This window comes from Meriones unguiculatus, chromosome 1 (genome assembly GCF_030254825.1).
Source record: "Meriones unguiculatus strain TT.TT164.6M chromosome 1, Bangor_MerUng_6.1, whole genome shotgun sequence".
NCBI lineage: Eukaryota > Metazoa > Chordata > Mammalia > Rodentia > Muridae > Meriones > Meriones unguiculatus.
In genome coordinates this window covers 61,001,012-61,022,563 of record NC_083349.1, presented here as the reverse complement: position 1 = coordinate 61,022,563, position 21,552 = coordinate 61,001,012, and the positions used below count along the sequence as shown (strand labels likewise).

General features: G+C 48.0%; 1 protein-coding gene across 4 annotated transcripts in view; it reads right to left on the bottom strand.

The window, feature by feature from the left end:
* Wbp1l (WW domain binding protein 1 like) overlaps positions 1-18,813 on the bottom strand; it is a 63,146-nt gene extending 44,333 nt beyond the window's left edge. Inside the window, exons 1-2 of one of the 4 annotated variants that reach the window (XM_060390649.1) lie at positions 18,623-18,763; positions 18,116-18,297 (exon numbers count right to left, since the gene is read on the bottom strand). Coding sequence is in view for 2 of the 4 variants with exons in the window: in XM_021650433.2 (XP_021506108.1) it covers positions 18,623-18,712 (90 nt within the window). In the remaining 2 variants the exon portion in view is untranslated. Of the gene's footprint in view, positions 1-15,925; positions 15,964-18,115; positions 18,298-18,622 lie in introns of those variants that run through there. The other 3 variants (XM_021650433.2, XM_060390645.1, XM_060390644.1) reach the window with 3 other exon arrangements.
* Positions 18,814-21,552: the final 2,739 nt, after the last annotated feature.

Genomic DNA, 21,552 nt, shown 5'->3' with positions numbered 1-21,552 from the left:
GACTGCTTCCTTTCTAGGAGTTTGGGCAGCATGGACCATCTTAGATTTTATCTTTCTAGGGTTTGGGCACAGACCCCATTTATTTGCTTGAAGAAAAAAAAAAAAAAAAAAAAAAAACAAGTACCACAAAAGTTGGGGGAGAGGGCATCTTTTTACGATGAGCCTAAAGCTATGTATCAACAAAACAGCCCTGAAGTGCTTATCATGAGGAATGCTGGGGGGCAGATTCCAACCCCAGACACGCATTCACGAGTGCTGCCAAGCAGCTCTGCAGAGCACTGCTTGGCTGCCAGAAACCAAGAATCCTGGCTTATCTGTGTCCAGGAGCTGGACAGGGGCAGGCGCAGAGCAGACCTGCTGAGGCAAGAATCATATACCTCCAACACAGAGTTCTGCGAGTCACGTGGCTTGTTCCTTCCACAACATCCTGAGAGCCCATGGTTCCTCTCCTCTTCCAGGGTTTTAACGGAAGGTGGCTGGGAAACAGTGTGTAGCCTCGATATGTAATCACTCGTTCCACATCAAATGATATGCAGAAAAGAAAGGTTCCAGCAGATACCTAGAGTTCCAACGTCCCAGACGAGAAAGCCTAAGTTTTAGAAGATGAGCTAACTCTTTCAAGGATGTACACCTCACAGGAACAAGCATTCCACCCAGGCCTGTGTGGCTCCAAAATGGTTTTGACACACACAGAAGTAGTATTGTTATTAATTATAGCTGTCACCCAGCCTCATCTGTGATCTCACACTTATTCTTGCCTCCAGCCACCTGGAGGAACTGTGGTGACCAAGTTTCTAGCTCTGGGGGATGTGTGTGTGATATTTTTAGTATATCTTCTGCCAAAGCAAGCAGAACGTTTAGTTACCCGGTTCTGGACAAAGTCAATCGCACACTGAAACAAACACAGGCACTGACTAATAATTAGGAAGAGACAGCAACCTAAAAGCTACTGAGGGGCAAAATGGCACAGGAGGTGGCTGCAAGAACCTAAGTGGGGCTTATGTGGGGGAAATGAGCACACTGTGCCAGAGCCAAGCATGGATGGACACACAGACAGAGCACGTGAGAGAGAAAGAAGAGGCAAGAATCAAGGCATGGTGGTGCACATTTGCAATGCCAGGATTTGGGAGGCAGAGGCAGGAGGATTACCAGAAGTCTGAGGTCAGTCTGGCATGTACAGCCAGCCAGAGCTGTCTCAAACAAGAACAGAAACAAAGCCAGAGAGAGAGAGAGAAAGCAGAGGTCGGTTGGTGGCCACAGGCTGAAGGCTATCCACACGGGAGTATGTCAAGTGTCCCTTCCCATGGCGGTCCATCTTCCTGGATGGGGACGTGACAGGAGGCCCACCGATCTCATTGCACTCAGTATCCGAGGCCACAGTGCACTGTGCTCACTGTATTTGCCACTCAATATGGTCTTGGAGCTCGCTTTGTTCTAAGTGCGAGGGTTGGAGGATACAGGAAGCTACTCAGGTGGACCGCTCAGCCTCCGTGGGTTGTCTGTTGATTTTGGTTGAGATAAGGTCTCACTTTGTAGCCCAGGCTGACCTGGAATTCACCTGGTAGCGAGAACGCCCTTCAGTGGTCCCACTGCTTCAGCCTCCCTATAGTGCTGGGGTTTCAGGCATGGGCCACCAACCCGGCTTTAATTTCAATGTCTTAAAGGGGGAGAGAGGTCAAAGTTGCAGAAGCCAAACCTGGTTGACAACAGTTTCCACTTCTGCAGCCCAACAAGAGACTCCTTCTGGAGTGGAAAGATCAGACCCAGACATTCCCTTCAGGGAGGAATATCCCGTCTTGAGTCAAGAGCTTCTGGAACTCCTAAGACACTGGATGTCTCTGATGACAAAGTGACTCTTCCAGGAGCTGTGACCTGAGCTTCAAGAAGGACAGAAGAGTCTAGTTTTATCCCAAAATATGGGTATTTTTGTTGACCTGTGAATACTTCAAGTCTAACCAAAGAGGCTCTTCACCAAGAATTACGTGGAAATTAGCAAGCTGTCTGCAGATCCTTTGCACGCCTCCTAACCCACACAGAAATGAAAGGGCCAGGGATGTGGCTCTTGCCTAGGGATGGAGTTCTTGCCTAGTACATGAGAAGTGTGAGGCCCTAGGCTCCAACTGCAGCACTGAATGAAATAATAAAAGGGTTGTAACAGACCGGTACAAAGGAGGGACCAGGTCACACTGACTGCGATCCACACCCAGGTGCCACAGGAAACTGAACGCCCTCGGGGCCCACAGGGCTTCCTGGGCTCCAACAACCTGACTTCTTTCATTTTTATGCAAACTTTGGGCAAGATAAAATAATGTGGCCCACTCCTCAGTGGGGATGCAACTGTAATGGTGGCTGGCCCAAGGAAAGGGGTGGGTCCCAGCGTCTGGGGAAAGCATCCTAGCGGCATTCCACCCGCTCCCTGTTCCTTCTGGCTCCTTCCTCCCAGCTGGTCTCCTCTGCTGAGGTCGAGGCAACTTGGAGGCAAAGTGTGCTTCTTTTTGGTTTTTTGATAAAGCCCCATGTAACCCAGGTTCAGTGAGTCTCATGGATCTAGGTCTGGTGAGAGTCTGGGTCTCAACAAAATAAGGCAGAGAGCAATTTAGGGAGTCCGTGCACACATGTGGTCTCTACACCCACATGTACTCATGTGCACATGAACACATACATACATATATACTACACATGGGAGAAAAAAAAAGGAGGAAGGAAGAAATCCCTAAACATCAGTGCTGGTAACACTTTCCTAGCCACAGGAACCCGACAAACCACTACAAGACCAGGGCGTCCCTGAAGCTGACCCAGGGTTTGGGAAGCTTGATGAAGGGGCTGGGAAAGCTTCGGTGTGTGTGTGTGTGTGTGTGCCTTTTGTTTTTAATTTGTTTTCTGAGATATTCTTGTGTAGCCCGGGCTGGTCTCAAACGTGCTACTTAACAGAGAATGACCTTTATTTCCAGCCCTCCGGTCGACACCTCCCAAGTGTTAGAATTACAGGCTTGTGCCACCACAAGGCCTTAAGTCTCACTATCTGTCTGTTCAGCTTTAATTCTCGCCTAAGGAATTACAACCATTTAAACCATCTCAGAGGCAAAATTCCCATTCCCACGGTAGGACCAAGACATGAGCTAACTTCCTCACACAGTTTTCTCATTATGGGACACAGGGTGAAGCTGTCTCCTAGTCCTAGTGGGTAACAATCAGGCGACTTTTAGCACAAAGGATGGTGAAATTAAATAGGGTCAAACCGGAAGCACAGCTTATGCCGTCCCTCATTTCCTGCATCTTACACTAATGATCTATTACACATGCCTTCCCTTGCCTGAGCGGTAAGGAAATCTATCCCAGATCTAAGGTTATATGGTCAAAAATTCAGGGTGCTGGAACTGAGAGGTCGGCCCAGCATGGGCAAGGGATGCTCAGCCAGCCACAGCACCACCTGAGCCCTGTGTTTCCACAGCTCAAAAATACCTTCTTCAGGGTCCAAATTATGAAAAGGGCAGAAGCAGTCAGCCAGGCCTCATCCCAAAGCTCAGCATGTCTTTTCATGTGTCTGCTTTGCCTACCTGTACCTACGTGCCCACCGAGTCCAGAAGAGAGCATCAGGTCCCCTGGAACCTCAGTTACAGACAGCTGTGAGCCACCGTGTGAATGTTAGTCAAACCCTAGTCCTCTGCTAGACTGGCCAGTGCTCTTGACCATGAAGCCATTTCTCCAGCATCCTGAAACAATCTTTGAAAAATGCATTCCCTCCCAAAGAGCAACTATTCTTTCTGAAACAGATTAGCAGATGCCAACTTCTCTGCCTTTATACACATGACTCTTCTTTGACGGACTCTTGAGAAACAAAATTGTTCCAGGGTCACTGTGTTCAAAACAGCAGAAAAGGAACAGTTCCCCATGAGACACACCCAGCCACCGTGGTCCCTCAAGAACTCAAACAAGTCAAGAGAATGTAGAGGATCAACTCATTGAAGACAGAAAAGCTATGAACTATTTTCATGCCCATTTCGGGGTGTTACTGTCCCTGCTTGCCAGAAGGCTAGAACAGATGTGAAGACGTGCAGGTTAGCTGAAGGGACAGAGGTCTCCTGGCAGGATTCTAGTGACTGACGTCCACGAGACTTGCCTTTCAGGCTGCACCCAGCTCTGACATTCATTCTCACCACAGACCTGGACCAGCTAGCCTCTCTGCGCCCCCTCACTTCCATCCGCTCCCAGGCTAGCCATTTCTGTGCCGAGCAGCTCAGAGTTAAGGAGCCTGTGTGAGGCCACACAGGAATGAGGCTGGACATTTCCTCCCCAGATGCTGGCTGTCAGAAAGGAATTAAGTGGAGGATGGACACGAACTTCATATCTAAAAAACTGTTACTAATTTATTAGGTGGGTACGAGTGTTTGTCTACATTTATATAAATACACAATATTTTGTGCCTGGGACCCACAGAAGTGATTGGAAGACGTCAGATCCCCTGGAACTGGAGATATAGATGATTGAGAGCAAGTGCCAGCCCTCCAACCCTGAACTTCACACTTTGGATGAGGCATGCCCGGCACACAAGTTTGCTACGGATGAAGGTGGAAGGGTGGTGTGGCCCAGGTAAGCCTTCTCCATGAGGCAGGATGTCCTGATCCAGCCAAGTGCGCCTGCTTGGCTGTCACAGATCACAGGGAACTGGAGACAGAAAGCATGAATGCAGAGCTGCGCTGTGGGGGCTGAGCTGCGTGTTCTCAACCTGATTACGGGGAGGTGGGTGCTCTGGAACTGACAGGTACTACCATGCCCTGTCATCTGAAGCCCAAAAGCACCAGCGGAGTCTGCAAACCCCATCTTCTCGAAAAATGTTGACAGCTGCCAATATACCGTCAGAAGGCCCTTAAGCAAAGAAAGTAGGAGGCCCTCAAGTCCAGGATCCGGCATCCTGTGACACCTGTGTCCTGTGATACAAACACCAGCATACTTCTCTGAAGAATCAATGTACTGAGAAAGAAAAAGGGACAGGATATGCTCAATGTGCAGCTAGAAGAATGAAGGAAGACAAAGAAAAATGCCAGAAACTGAATGCCCAGAGGTGCAGGCTAGCCTCACTCTGAGAGCATCTGCTTCTGAGTCCAGCCAAAATCAAGACTTGTGGATCAATAAGGCAGCTCAGCAGGTGACAGCACTTGCTGCACAGCCTGACAGTTTGCATTCAATCACTAGATCCATGCGGCAAGGAAAGAACCACCTGCTGAAAACTGCCCTCTGACCTCTACATTCATGTGTATACTTGCACATTCACAACACACACACACACACACACACACACACACACACACACACATCGCAGCAGCAGCAGCAGCATCATATAACAGGGCTGGAGATGGCTCAGGGGTTAGAGCACCGGCTGTTGTTCCAGAGGACCTGGGTTCACTTTCTAGCACCCACACAGCAAGCAGCTCACAACCATCTGGGTATCTGACCCCTCTACTCGGCCTCTGCAGGCATAAGGCACACACTTGGTATACAAACACAGATGCAGACAAACACTCACACACACAAAATAATAACAAATAAATCTTTAAAGGATAAAAATAAAAGACACAGGGCCCCAAGAATCCCTTTCTTAACATCTGCTCACAGCATTATTTTCTCTGTGAGTTCGAAGCCAGCCTGGTCTAAAAAGTGAGTCCAGGATAGCCAAGGCTACACTGAGAAGCCCTGTCTCAAACAACAAAACTAAACAAAACAAAAAACAAAAGAGTAGGATTCTTTGGCAGCTCTTTCTACACTAGCAATGGAGAGCAAAGTCCAGAGTTTATCGTTCACACTGTCCAGTAAGCAAGGTGTGGACAAAGATGTCTGTGGCAAGGAAAATGACAAGGGAGGTGTTTGGGGGAGGGAAAGTTCACTACGATTAAAATACTCCTAGGCCTGCTCAGGTGAAACCCAGCCGGGTGCAGTGCGTGGGGTGCACATCTTTAATCCTAGTCATGTGTGAGGGGCCAGGGCACTCTAGAGGTTTAGGTTACATAGGAGACCCTGTCTCAAAACAAAACAAAAATCCACACAAACAACCACAGAAGCTCAAGTCAGAAGAGCATAAGAACCCATTGCTTATGAGAACTGGAAAGTTCTTACAATGAGGTCAATTTTGCAGTACAATGTTTACTCCTAGCTCTTAAATTCTCATCTATGAGATCCTCTCCTACAATATTAATAAATTATTGTTCATTCCTTAAGATACAGTGCAGTATGATGGCTACACTGAGTACAAACTTCTCATCTTTCTAAAAAAGATTTGTTATGGCCAATGGTGGCATACCCCTTTGATCCTAGCACTCATGTGGCAGCGGCAGGTGGATCTCTGTGAGTTCAAGGCTAGCCTGGTCTACATAGTGAGTTCCAGGAAAGCCACGGCTACATAGTGAGACCTTGTCTCAAAAAAAAAACAAAAACAAAAATCAAAAAATCACTGTCCCTCTGTCAGATAAAGGAATTTAAGATGGGCAAAAGACTGGATGTCTTTCTCCAAAAGACTTTCACAAACGACCAACTGAGGATATGTGGCAGAGAGTTTGACTAGCATGTGTGCGGTCCTAGGTCTGATTCTCAGCACTGGGAAAATAACGATGTAAAGATCAGTGCCAACACCCAAACAGCCAACCAAAACAAATAGCGAAAGTCAACACTAGTCACTGGGAAAACGCAAATCAAAACCACAAGGAGAAACTGTAGTACCCCTCTGCCATGGTAAAGCAAAACAAAACAGAACGGCCCACGTGTTCGTAGGTCTGGGAAGAGATGAGAGACACAGAGCTCATCTACAGCTGCTGGGGTGTGGGGGATGCAGCTGTTTCCCAGGCAATCCATCCAGCTCTCAGAAGTTAAACATAGTTACCGCAACAACATCTGATCCAGCAACTCGGATTAGATGCCAGGAGCTTGAAGATTTATATAAGCACTTATATATCAGCGTTCATTGCAGCACTGCTCAGAACAGCTCTAGCGGCCATCAGCTGATGAATGCAAAATAAAGCAGAGTGTATCAGGGAGTCGAGGGGAAGATGGGGTTGATACTGTATTTCTTTGTGCATGTGTATGGAATTCTCAAAGGATAATACACACACACACACACACACACACACACACACACACATATAATTGTTTAATTAAATAATAGCCAGGAGTGGTGTTGCAAGCCTTTAATCCTAGTATTCTTTCTGAGGTAGAAACTGGCAGATCTCTGTGAGTTCAAAACCAGCCTGATCTACATATCGAGTTCCAGGCCAGCTAAGGCTACACAGTGACACCCTGTCTCAAAAAGCTAAAAGACAGACAGACAGACAGACAGGAGAAATATGAGCTAAATATGTGCTAAAGGACACAAGCATCAACGAGTTATTACTCAAGATATCTACCTAAAGAAAGAACTCATGCTAGCTAGCTCTTCATACATTAATAAATAAATAAACAAATCCTTTAAAAAATACTGAAAACCACAGAACCATATTCCTGAAAAGGGTAACTTTACAGTCTATGAATTACATCTTAACAAAGCTGTTCTGCAGAAACCTCTGTGTCACAGTGCTGACAGCGTCACATGGTTCAGCCCTACATGCTCCCATGCCTGTCATATGCTACCCATCCCCACTGGGTGACCAGGTCACCCTTCTGCCATTCAAGAAGGGCTACTGGGTGCAAGAAAGAATAGCATGTATTGGGCCCGTGTTGTGTAGCACAGCTTGTCAGGCCCAAGAATATAATCGATTCCATACTTTATTATTAGAAAACAGTTGCCTGTGAGCCAGGTGTGCTGGTACATGCCTGTAATTCCAGGACCCAGGGTGCCAAGGCAGGAGGACTGCAAGTCTGAGGTCAACCTGGGTTACAGAGCAAGTTCCAGGCCAGCAGAGACTATACAGTAAGACCCTATCTCTAAGAAATAAAGAAGCAAACAAAGCTTCGAAAACACTTCTCATCTGATACACAACCAGATGCCTGTTATCAGCCCAGAGGAGAGGAGTGGGTTAATAGCCACAACCGTCCCTTATCATGCCCTTGCCCTTGTCAATCCATAGAACCTGTCTTTATGGAAGTTGCCACACATAGTCAATCTATAGGGCCCATCCTCATGGGAGATGTCACGGGTCCTTTACAAAGGGTTTCCATGGAGTCATGTCTTAAGCCTTATTGTGCACATGGAATTGAGTTAATGCTCACCAGGAAAGTTTTCACCAAATTGTGCTGTGCTTAAATATGCCTAAAAAGAACTTGGGGTGAGACTCCCGAAGTTTAAACTAACAGCAGCTCCTGAGTCACGTTGCACCTCACTACCTCACTACCTTCTTGCCTCTCCTGAATCGTTAGTCTACCGGCTGTGGTCCTCACAGTGACAACCCCACCCCGCCCCACCCCGCCACCCCATCCCAGGCACTCCACTGAAATCAGGTCCTGGGTCCGAGAACAGAGAAGTTTCACAGTCTCCCCAAAGGAAGGCCAACACTAAGCACTCACTATGTGGCGTGAACTCCACCATAATTCTATAAGCAGCACGTTCGTTATTCCCAGTTCACAGATGAGGGAGCCAAGTTAACTAGCTGGCTCCATGTTCTATGGACGGTGGGGTAGAGCTGCTTTCTGGTGCAGGTAGTCTGGCTCCCGAACCTGCCCTCTTAGCAACAGGCTTCCAACTGTTCCCACATCTTCAATGACCACACACACACACAGCTTGTCAGGCCCAAGAATATAATCGATTGGATGGAGCTAGGCATGATGAGACATGCTTATAATCCCAAGACTTGGAAGGCTGAGGCAGCAAGCTTGTTTCAAGTTCAAGGCCAGCCTGGGCCAAGTATGAAACTCTGGAGGAAGAAGGAGAAGGAGGAAAACTGAGAGGGAGTCAGTGAGGGCCTTACTGGAGGGTGTGGGAACACAGACACATGACTGCCGGTGACAGCTGGAGCCAACTCCACTCTGCCACCACCCGCCTCACGTGTCTAAGGACCACCTAGCACCTAGGCAGGCATGTCTAGCCTTCAAGTGCAGGCTTGCTGTCCTTGAGTGACCCTGTTCCTTGTTCCTGGGAGTTGAGAACTGTAGACAGGAAGGAGACTGGAGCTAAGCAAACAAGATAGGGACAGGCCTCCAAGGAAGTCAACTGAAATTGCCCCGAGCTGCCAGCACTGGGCATCAGGCAGAGGCCTGCCACCAAGGGCACACGGAAGGCAGAGAGGTGACGAGCGGATCTTCCAAACAGGGGGGCAATGAGTCCATGCATGCCCTGCTGGTGGGAACAAAAACAGACAAGAGCACTCCAAGAGCTGTGTGGCCCCTATACTCCACGTTTTAAGTGCACCATACAGCCAACCCTACTGTTCTCAATTCTATGTCCAGCAAAAACACAGAAAGGAAACTGTTCTTCTCTAGAGCGGTTGAATAAAGCAACAGCATAAGGGCATTTAAAAAGCTCAGAGGGCGGGGAGATGGCCCAGTGGGGTCAGCGCCTGCTATGTAAACAGGAAGACGGGGGTCTGCATCCCCAACCACATGCTGGCTTCATGATAGAAACTATTTATGTAAGTAAATCACCATGTAAATTTCTACACATGTGGTCCTTGAAGAAAACGCTGGGCAGGTGATATGGAGGTTGGCTCCAACTGTCACAATTAAGTCACTCTTCCTCCCTCCTGCTCCAGCAAGGCCTTCTCTGGACTTCCTTTCTTCCTATATAAATCTATAAAGTCATAGCAGAGGCAGAAAAGGCACCAGATAGACACCAAACCATACTCTTCCACTTTTGCTTTAAATATTTTCGGATTTCTGTATTATTTGCCATTGTTCATTATTATCCGCCCTAGGCCGTTTTGTGGAATTAAAACCATCAGTATTAAAAAAAAACAAAAAGTCTCTTAAAGCTCAGAGGAAGCAGTGACTGTCTAGGGAGTGGAGGGCCAGCCACAGGCTCACTGACACCAAGTGGGATGGCTGCAGGTTTTCTGTTCCCACCCACTGCAAGTACAGGGAGAAAGGAGCAGGCAGGCTCAAACTGTCACCCTAGTCAACTCTATGTTGCAGTCCCAAAGAACCACCCTGGCCCTGCATCCTGATGCCGAGAGAGACACATAGTTGCTGCGCTCCCAACCCAACCACAAAGATCTGAAGAAGCTTCAGGTCTCCTGCTGCCTGTGTTTGGTCAGACTGCCAGGTAGACTGCTGGGTGTGGTGGAACTGCCTTTCATCCCAGCATCTGGGAGGCAGAGGCAGGCAGAGCTCTCTAAGTTTGAGGCCAGCCTGGTCTACACAGTGAGTGCCAGGACAGCCAGGGCTGCAGAGAGATATGACTCAAAAACAAAACAAAATAAACAAAAATTTAAGATGAACACGATAAACTGCAGGATGACACCCCAAACCGCATGTGTAGCAATGCGCAGAGTGTGATCATTTTCCCCACGAACACAGGCTTCCAAGCTAAAAGAACGTGTAAGAAAAGAGTTACAACACAAGACGCCTCTTGCTCGATATTTGAAAAACAAAATAGACATGTTTTTGTAACGTTATTCCAGGACCCACCCTTCCAAACCACAAGATTCTTGTGCCGGCTTATACTTTATTTTCACCTTTTCCAAAACAACTTTTCAAAGTTCAAGTCTATAAAATTCTTGAGTTTCTGAATCAAAACGGCTGTGGCACCGTGCCAGCACCGGCCTGGGGAAAGATGTACGAAACCCAGGTGGCTTGCTGGTACAGTGGTGCAAACTTTTAATCCCAGCGTTCAGGGTTAGAGACAGAGGAAGGATCATCTCCATGGTGACACAGGAGTTCCAGGACAGTGAGACCCTGTCTCAAACGAAAAAAAGAGAGATATACAATGCATCTTTTTTTCCCACAGAAGTTACTATGAAAACAAACAAAGAGAAAGAACAAAGCCTGACATGGTGGTGCACAGCACTAATCCCAACAGTTAGGAGTTCCAGACAGGTGGATCCCGGAGTTCCAGGACAGCCAGGGCTACACAGAAAAACTCTGTCTTGACAAACAAACAAACAAACAAAACAAAAACAAAAAAAAAAAAAAAAAAAAAAAGAAAAAAGAAAAAAGAAAGTGTAGTGTGTATAAGAAAACCAAAAGTAAACAAAACTGAGCCAAGGCTGTCCCTGGGTAACCTGGGCCCCCAAGGCTTGCTCGCTGCAGCACTGGCTATTAGAAGCCTGGGAAGGTGACCTATTTTAATCCACGCGAGGAATGCCCAAAACTGGCTCAACAGACCACAGGTCCAATAGGATGGGGTTCTCTTCCGCTCTCTCGACCTCCCAGGTCGCAGCGCTCTGGATTTATCTGTGTTTGTGGTTTCCACATCCCACAGCTGGGGCCAGACCCGGCTCCACCTAGTGGAGTTGAAGCCACAGGTCCTCAAAGACACTGTTCCTGCAACTCTGGTCTTTCTCAGCTGTGCTTTTTAAACATGAAATCGGGGTTCCTAATGGTACCCCAAATGGAAAATGAATCACATCACTGAGGGTCACACAATTAGTCTTGGTCACAGATGGCCCTTCAAATTAGTTATAAGAATGAAGGCAGGCAATATGGACATTCTCTTGGGGGTATGGTTGGCCACTCATAAAGCAGCTGGAGTTCTGAACCCAAAGCTATCCAGAGCACCAAAGGTATCCAGAGCACCCAGAAAGACTTGCCTGTAGGCTCCAAACAGGGACAAGCTGCATTGCCAAGCCTAAACGCAGGCTCTCCTTTAGACTCAGCCCAAACCCAGGACATCTGGCCTCTCCTGCGGCAAAGGAGCTGAGACCACTCGAGGCTCTCCACTCAGCTGTCCAAGCTAAGTATGCGGGAGAACAAACCAGTGATCCCATGGCCAAAGATGAGCCAAGCCTTGGAGTGGGGAAAGGAAAAGAGATGACTCAGCTCAGAGTTGGTTATGGGACCACAGAGGACATTGAGAAAAGGAAATAACTGGCCATCCGTCTTTCACTGGGGGAAAACCAAACTATGTTGTTAAACTGAAACCACAAAGGCAGATCAAAGCAAGAGGGTAGAAAGTTCAAGACTGGGCGAGGCGGGGGAGGGGTCGTCACCTGCTCACTGAACCAGAAACCAAAGACCGTTTCATCCAAGTGTTTAATGCTGGCTGACAAAACAAAGCTGACTGGTGAGGGGCATCACTGACCAAACTACCCCACTTAAAACCTGCCGGCAGGGCAGCCTGGGAAGGAGGACTCCCTGGGAGACGAGAACCAAGTCCCATTAAGCTGTCTGCTGACTTCCACAAGTGTGCCTGTGTGAGCATGCATGCACACACAAAATAAGTGAGCAACTCAGTAAGTCAGCAAGACCCGCCTGTACTCGTGCAACCCACACACTGCTCCTCCAGGTGGGAGGCCTCACCTCAAACTGCAGATGCTGGAAACCAAAGGGTTTCTTACCTCAGGCCAGACAAGCCCTGGGTGCAAGAGACTGTCCTGAGCAAGTGTGGAACAGCTGGAGCATTCCCGGAGGTTCACACTTTGGATGCCAGCGACGCCCTCAACACACCTCCACACACTACAAATGTCTTCTGGAGGGCGCAAAATAACCCTTAGCTGGGAATGACTGCTTTAAGCTCAGCCTCACCATGAACAGTGGTCTACACAGTCACTACCAAGAGGAACACCTAACTCCAGACACACGGCAGTCTCAAGCAAGTCAAGTTAAACTCCAGACCTCAGTCCCTCAAGGCAGTTGCCACCAACGTACCAAACATGATGCACCCCAAGGGCCACCAATAACAACAGTGATGATCACTGTTCTGTTTAACCATTCAGCCTGTGCTAAAAGTCTTCTCCACACTGTGCTTCTCTCTCAGACATCACGACCCCATGACCCCAACACGGGGTCAGCCTGTGCCAAACCCATGGGCTGGACGCTGCGCACTGCCCATTATGTAGTCAATAGCTACATGTATTTTTTATTGACATTTTTGTAATAAATGTAACATATTTATGTTCAATATAGAGTAAACAGCGTGTTTTCCACTTTGGAAAGCAGCCTGGCAGTTCTTTGAAAAGTTATCCAGTGTTGCCAACTGACCCACAGCACAGAATTGCAAACATAAGCCAGTGTTTACACTTATAACCCCAGCACTGGGGAGACTGAGGCAAGAGGAATGCCACGAGTTGCAGGCATCTTAGCTACAAGGAATCCAGAAGAAATAATAAAATAAAATAAAATAATCAATGGGCTACAAGATGGCTCAGCAGGTGAAGGTGCCCACCACTGAACCTGGCAATCAGGGTTTCACCCCTGGGACTCATCAGTGAGACAACTCTACATGTTGCCCTCTGACCTCCACAGCCATTGTGCCCGTCCACATGCAACTCACGTGTATGTATGCACACACAGAAGAAATGAGTAAATGTGGGAGAAAAGGAAAACAGCGCATAACGCAAAAATGTCTGCATCACTGTCCCCATGACATTATCCCCAATGGCTTCAAAGCAGAAACTGCCCAAATGACCAATTGATAAATGGATAAATATAAACTATGGGCACTCATGCCATAGAAACACACAATGTGGGGCTGGGGAGATGGCTCACTGAGGAAGAACACGTGTGCTGTAGCCAAGGGGACCCAAGTCAAACCTCCAGCACCCATATGATATACTAGGCAAAGTGTGAGTCAACACCCAGGCACTAGCCAGAGGAGACAGGCAGGACCCCAGAGCTCGCGAGCCAGTCAGCACAGCCAAGGCAAGCTTCAGTTCAGTAGAACGTCTCAAGGCAATAAGATGGAGAGTTATGACCCTCCTGCTCTGGGCTCCACGTGTGCATGGGCACACAGACCCACGTACTCACATACACACACCTCACACATACACACCACACAGAAAAGAAACATGCTACAACGCAGGGTAACTCTAAAGATATGATATTTGGTAAGATATGCCAGTCGGGGGCTATGCCTTATATGAAATGTGCAGAGCAGGCAGATCTAGGCAAACAGACTCGTCGTTGCTGAGGGCTGGAAAGGGTGCGGGTGGGGAGGGACTGCTAATTTCTATGGGCTTCCTCTTGAGGGTGAGGAGATAGTCTAAAATATTAGAGGGCTACGCAGTTCTGCGACCACACGAAAACAGGAAATTTATGTAAGGGCTTTTTCTGTTTTGTTTTGTTTTGTGTACAGCATTGGCTGGCCTAGGACTCATATAAGCCAGGCTGGCTTTGAATTTTATGCAAATTTTAAAAGGTGTGAAAATATAGTATAAATTATATAAGAATTAAATAGAGTTACAGACTCAGTTTCTCAGAGATACCTTACCCAAAACACAGGTGCTGAGCAGCTCCTGAACTGCACAGCCCAGACAGAGGCCACCCCCAACATCACGGGAAGAGCTCCTGGACAGTGCAGCCTGAGACCAGATGCCCGCCCTGCACAGCCTCACTGTCCAAGTCATCTTACTTCCTGACTCTGCACACCTACACTCAAGGGCTCCACACGAGCCGTGTGTCACCGCCAGACGCCGCCCCGTCTCCTTCCCATCATACTCTGCCCACTTTCTGACCCCCAGAGCCCGTCCTGCACAGCAAACTTTACAGCAGGTGAAATGCCTAGTCTCTATGGAACTCCCCTGGCTGCTCAGCTTCCGCCTCCCCGAGCACAGTCCAACATTCCCTCTTCCAATGTTTGCACCCCCACTTCACAACAATCCCCCTGGGTTCTAATTCATGTGTGTGCTATTCTCCCAAGACCCGCTGATTGCCAGATCCTGGAGGTAAGGGATTCTGTTCCACCTTTGATGACTCCCAGAACCTTGCTGGAGTTCAGAAATGTCCACTAAACTAAATTCCAATAGGAGGATTTACAGGAACTCAGAAATGATCTTCGATAAAATGCTAACTCTGGAATACCAAACAGTCTAAGGAAATAAGGAAAAGGAGGCTACGTTCTGTAAGCCACACAGGCCTACCATTGTACAAGAAGTTATGATAGTGACTGCCCTGAAATACTGTTTGGAATGATCAGAAGTTCAAGGTTGTCCTTAACTACACAGCAAGTTCAAGACCAGCTTGGACTACATGAGACTGTACCTCGAAACAACGAGACAGAGGGTGTGGAGGATAGAACAGGGCATGTGGTGTTTCCCATACCCTAGTACTCAAGGATACTAGTACCAAGTACCTAGCACTAGGTACCTAGTACCACAGTACCAAGTCTGCAGCCTGGAAATGGAATAGTGGCTCTAAAATAAAATCTATAACATGGGGGGGGGGGGGTAAAGGTGATATGAAATTGAGAGGCATAGTGAGAAAAATAAGAACAGGGCCCAATCAAACTCAGTTTTGAAGTTTGCTGAGAAGCTCCATGGATGGCATCTGGAGGTTGCACCCAGAGCACTGGCCGCATCACCTTATGGACACAGACATTTCTACTAAAACCTTATTTTTAACAACATAGTCAGGTAATCTGGTTGGATCTACAGATCATCCGAGGGAAAGCAATGCTACGTCATCTCAAGCCTAAATTAACTGGAGGGAACAAATGCCAAGGCCTTCCTGTTTGCAAAATGCAGCCTTTTTATTCTTTTCCGATTCAAGGAATCCCACGTGTTGAGTCACGGATGCCCTATGAGAGAGTTACAGAGAAGTTCCTACCTACAGAAGTCCCTAGGCTGATGAACTTTCTTGGTCTGTGTGGCAAGAGACAACTGTTCAGTGAAAAGCTGGTGATAGGAAAAGCCACCTACAAATGCACACACATTTCAAATGTAAAATGTGCATGCAGGTGGGCAAGGCGGTGCACCCCGCACCCCAACACTTACAAGCAGAGGCATCACAGAAAGTTCAGCAGCAGCCTGGTCAACAACATAATGAGTTCTTCTAACCAGGGCTATAGCTAACAAAACCCTGTCTAAACTATGGCCCTCACCCCCCCCCCATACCCTCTGACAAAACAGATCCCTACCAGGCGGCCCAGCGGTTGTGGCATTAGACTGCTAAACCCTGTAAAAAATAAACAGAAAACAATGGTATTTGACAGAGACATTTCAGGGAGGGAGACACAGTGAGGTACCCACACCACCTTCCACAAAGAATTCAAGATGCCACCTGAGCAATCCGGGGGTCGCTACAGAAATAAAGACCCCAGGATGCTCCCTGACAGATGCTCTCTCCAACTTTTTTCCCCTTTCTGATTTGCACACACAAAACCCCAAACAAACAAACAAACAAAAAAAACCCCAAAAAACTCTAAATTGACTAATCTGTGCTAGATTCAAAGTTAATAATTATATTGCAGCTTCCATTCCAAAGGTTAAACACCAAAACACAAATTTCACCATAGATATCTGGTGACTGATTGGACGGAGGACACGGGGGATTAGGAGTGAGACGAGAGTGTAAAGGGTGTTGGGGTGACGGATGGGAAGGCTAGGAAGGAGTGGGCAGCTCATAAGAAAACTTTCCCTCTCTGCAGGAACTGTCCGCCACCACACAACAGCTGCGGCCAGTGCTAACACCCAACCAAACGGAACAAGGAACAAAGTACAAAAGCCACCCTGTCCCCAGAGTAAGTATTGGAAGTGCCAGAAATGTGGTAAGAAAACAGTCTGTGATTGATGCACTGTAATTAGAGCCTTACACCCAAGACCCTCATGGGGTTCCAGGACGTGGTGGAATCTCCCACTTTCCAATCCTTTTCCTTGAAGAGGAGGATCCAGTTCTTATTAGCGGCCAGCCCACCTGCAGAGGCTTCACACACTCCTAAGTCAAGCCCCCTAACAGGGTGATTGGATGGCTACCGGGAACCACCCTCAGAGACACCCAAAGAAACGGGAAAGCAAGTTCATTCCGTATGCTATTCCGTCCACACCTAAGCTTAACCAGTCCTGAGAGCTGTAACATTTCTAAGAGACAAATTTATTTCTCCTGCCAGTTTATCGTTTTAACTAAGAAAACAAAGAACTTCAACAAAGGCTAAAAACTACCCTAGGAAAGACTATATGAAAGGTCATAAAATGAACTCTGTTTCTTTCACACATTATTTCCCAGATATACTCCCATCCCCGACAAGGCATAGCAACAGATAAGCTGATAAATAAGTAGTATATACACAAAGGGGATTACTGGTTACAAAGTGGATGAACCTTAAAAGCATGATGGTAGTGACAGAGGCCAAACACCAAAGACGCCACACATACTGTAGCATTCCATTACACAAACTATCCAGAACAGGTAAATCCACTGAGGCAGAATGCAGATTGGTGCTTGTAAAGAGCCTGGGGTAGGAGGGTGGGGGTGAGGCAGAAACAGGGAGTAACTGGTTAATGGGGACGGGATTTTCTTTTGGATGATTCAACTGTTTTGGAACTAGATAGCGGTGGTGGTTGCACAACACTGAATGTACTGAATGCCACTGAGTGATTCACTTTAAAACTCTTGATTTTGTTATGTGAATTTCAACTCACTTAAAAAATCTATCAAGTCACAGAACCTGGGTGGGTGAAGACAGAGGATCTTGAGTTCAAGGCCAGCCTGACCTACAGGGCAAGATTCTGTCTCAAACAAAACAAAACTCAATCATTTGCGGGTTGTGTTTTCTGCTTTAGGAAGATGATACTCAGGAGCAAAACAATATGCATAGGCGAAAGGGTTGCCCTGAAGCTCTAAGGGGAAAGGCGAGTGTTCGGCTAACAATTTTTGCTCTTCATCAGAACATGAAGTTAAGTGCTATGCTGTACAGGCTGTCCCCACGCTGCCTGTGCCTGGGAATGCTTTTCTGAAAAAAAGGACAATGATGGGAACAAAGTGAAGAAAGTAAAATGATAGAAGCTTTGCCAGTTTTTAACAGAGGAGGGGTGATTCCCCCTACGGCACCCCACCCAATTTGGCACCAAGAGTAACGCTTCAATTAGGGTTTCGAAACGCCAGAGCTAGAATCAGCATAAGCCAGCTTCTCCGCCTGGACAAAGAGCAAGCCACCCACCCAGCAGGCCAAGCTGGGGTGCTCCATTTGCTGCCGATATTGCTATCACAACCACGCTTTGGATGAGCACCAGGGACCTGTTCTTCCCAGGGCAGGCAGCCTAGGTGTGTGTCCGGGCTTCTCACAGCTCCACTCCACTACTTCATCCCTCCTATCTTCCAAGAACCCTACCTCCAACAGGCCACCAACGTGCCATGCCTTCCAGCATCAAAAACAGGGCCAGGACGCCCTCAGAACTTTCCTTTGTCCAGCCTGAAATAAATACCCTGCTGGGCCCTCCTCCCTCTGGGGCCAGTTCAGTAGCCTGTGGTCCATCCACACGCTGGTGCACACGTCTCTGGCTCCTGATTCCACTGCGGAGCAGAAATAAGCCCAACATGAGCCAGTGTGCATCAATATCCAGGAAGAGTGCCTCCAGCGCACCTACCATACCTACCCTCTCTCAAAGGACCCTCAAGTTGCCTGGCACCATTGCCTCTGCCATCTTCTTGACATCCAAATCGTCACAGGTGTCCCTCAGCTAGACACCAACGCCCCCTTCACCCTATCCCCGCTAGACACGGGCGTCCCTTCCGAAAACGCACAACTCTTTGCAAACAACCCTCTTTGAGACTCCCTCTTGCCAGGCCTCGACCACCCAAGACCCCCCCCCAAGCTGGCCCAGACGCCTCCCCTTACCTGCGGGGGCTCAGCCCTCACTGACAGGGGGCTGGGCAGCGCCTGGAGGAGCAGGAGCGCCATGCCACCCAGGAGCCTTCTCCTCTCCATCCCCCTCCTGCTCCTGCTCCTCCGCCACGGCGCCGCCACCCCTCCTCCTCCCTCTCTTCTTCCCTCTGCTTCCTTCTTCCCTTCTTTTCCTGTTTCGCTCTCCCCTCCCGCTTCCGGCTGGGCTCCACCCCGCCCCAGGCAAAATGCCCTCCCAGATGCGGAGGAGGGTCTCCAGCTCTCTTGCCTCATTGGCTCCTAATTTTCGTCCATTGGTCACCATAGCTGTGTGTCACCTACCAGCCCCAGCCCACCTCGTGCTGCGGTGAGTCAGCCAATGAAAAGTGGGAGGAAGCCGGGCCATCTTGAATGCTGCGAGGTGTACAGGAGGGCCGTGCGCCCCGCCCCGCAGAGAGTGGCGGAAGTAGAGAGGTCTGGGGACATGACCGCCCGGACGCGCTGAAAAGGGGGACGGCGTGGAGCCATTTTGAGTGTGGCGGAAGTGCTCGGTTCCCACGGTTTAGGGGTGAGGAAAAAAAGAGGTGGTGCAGTTCTGAAGAGTGAAACAATTGCAGCCGAAGGCACTTCAGTACCGGCAGCCCTATTATCAGAATCCCTTTTTCAATTCCTCTTCCCATGCAGCAGCTTAGAATTTGAATTCCCTATTAAATAACACCTCTGTTAGCGACAGTGCTCTGCCATCTCATGTTTCCAGTACAATATTTCTTATGGCTCTCCTTAGAAACAGCTGATAGCCACTACTCGCCGCTTCACTCGTGATATCGTCCAGTTAAATGGAAATGGCTTCCCTATGCCCAGCAGAGTCGCCAGTCCTCCACGCTCTCAAACCCCATCCACACACCGCAATGACAGTCCACACAAACCCAAACATCATTTACTGTGTAGCAGCTTCACCTTTGAGAACACTTGTCCAGCTGGGAGGGGGATGTACCTGTGATAAATGGCTTGCATAGGCTAGCCCTGAGCTCAGACCGTAGTATGGACCTAAGAAAAGGAGAAGTGGAAGAGATACAGGGAGGGAGGGAAGGAAAAAAAGAAAGAATGAAATCTAAGACTAGACTTCAATTATTTACAGGATGCATTAGGTTAGGGGTTTTGTTTGTTTGTTTATGTGGGTCTCCCCATGTCCATGCTAGCCAGAAGCTAAGTAACTCCCTGGCCTCAAAGTTGTAGTAATTTTCCTGCCTCAGCCTCTCACATGCTGGGATTGTCTCTATCTTAATCTCCCCCTAACAGGGGCTATAAAATGCAACTGGTATCTCTGTCATTCTCTAGTTCATTCATCCATCTGTCAAGTGAAGCCCCTTAGAAAAGTAAAGATTGACCGGTCGGCAAAAGCCAAATTATTTTCACGGCACAGTATCTCCTAACTGTGGCCAGGCACAGTCACCAATGGGAGACTCTAGTTCATTTCCTCTGTTTATATGAAAGTTACCGGTAAAAAGAAATACAAAACCCTTCACATCTGGGTTAGTGGTTCCCATGCAAAGCCCTCCTATTTGTTATAATGCCTCCCAACATCCTACAGGCCAGTTCAAAGAAGGCAGGGGTGTTAGAAAAGGAGGATGACATGCATTCAAAGTGCCCTGGACTGGAGATGACCGATCTCAACAGCCATACATGTACCCAAAATAGACCTCAATAACCGTGCACGTACCCAAGGACAACCTCAAAAGCAGTACACGTACCTGATGTTAAGGTCTTGGGACTTCAAAGGAAAATCAACTCATCTCAAAGTTCTCCTAACCATGACATAATCTGAAAAGGAAGATGATCTGAGCTGGTCAGTGGTGGTGCACACCTTTATCTCAGCACTCAGAAGGCAGATCTGAGTTCGAAGCCAGCCTGATCTACATAGTGAGTTCCAGGACAGCCAGAGCTGCATAGAAAGACCCTGCCTCAAAAATAAAAAATCATCTGTGAGCACAGACATGCCAAGAGGCTTGTAGATCTAAAAAGCTAAGTGAAGCCCACTCTTTCCAGAGGCTCCAGTGAGGGCCACTCTTTCCAGAGGCTCCAGTGGGAGTTTTCTCAAGTTAATGTTTCTTTTCCAGTTTGTCTTTGGAATAGAAAAGCTGAAGCCAGAGCTGGCTGAAAAACAGACTTTTCTGCTCATGTACCAGCCAACATCACATTTTCTACGTTTGAACATAAAGGAAACCTGGAAACACACTGAGAGAGAAGCCAGAAACAGAAGGCCCATTCTGTGTTTTGATTGACAGTAAGTGTCTAAAGCAGGCAAATCTGGAGATAGCAATTGTACGAGGGCTGGAAGGGGTGGGGTCTGACAGAATGAGGTGTGGCTGCTGATGGTAATGAAGGTGTTCTAGATTACAGTAGGGACAACTCTACAACTTTGTGACTGGACTGAAAGCTACTAGATCATGGAGTTTAAAAGGATGAATGGAGTTGCTCAGCTGTAATCTCATCACTTACATGTCTGGGGTGAAAGGCTGAGGCCTGCATAGCCTGGGCTCCATCAAAAAGGAAACATCATTTTCAAGGTATGTAGGTTACATTTTACTTTTTAATATGGGCGTGGGATTAAACTGCAGCTGAGATCTTAGCATCAGATATGCACTCTACTTTCAGTGCAACTGTGCTATCAGATCAACAAAATGATGTTACCAGGAAGGGTACAACTGCATCTTCAGGTTCCACCTCAGACCCACAGAACAGGAAGCTAGGGTAAGCCTTTCCACCTGGGTGTTCACTCTTCAGGTGACCCTGCTTTTCCTTTTTCCCCCCGTCACGGCAGGGTCTTTATATTTCCCTGGCTGGCCTGGAACAAGATATGTAGAGCAGGTAGCCTCAAACTCATGAAGCTCCATCTGCCTCTGCTTCCCAAGTGCTGGAATTAAAGACATGTCCTGAGGGCCTAG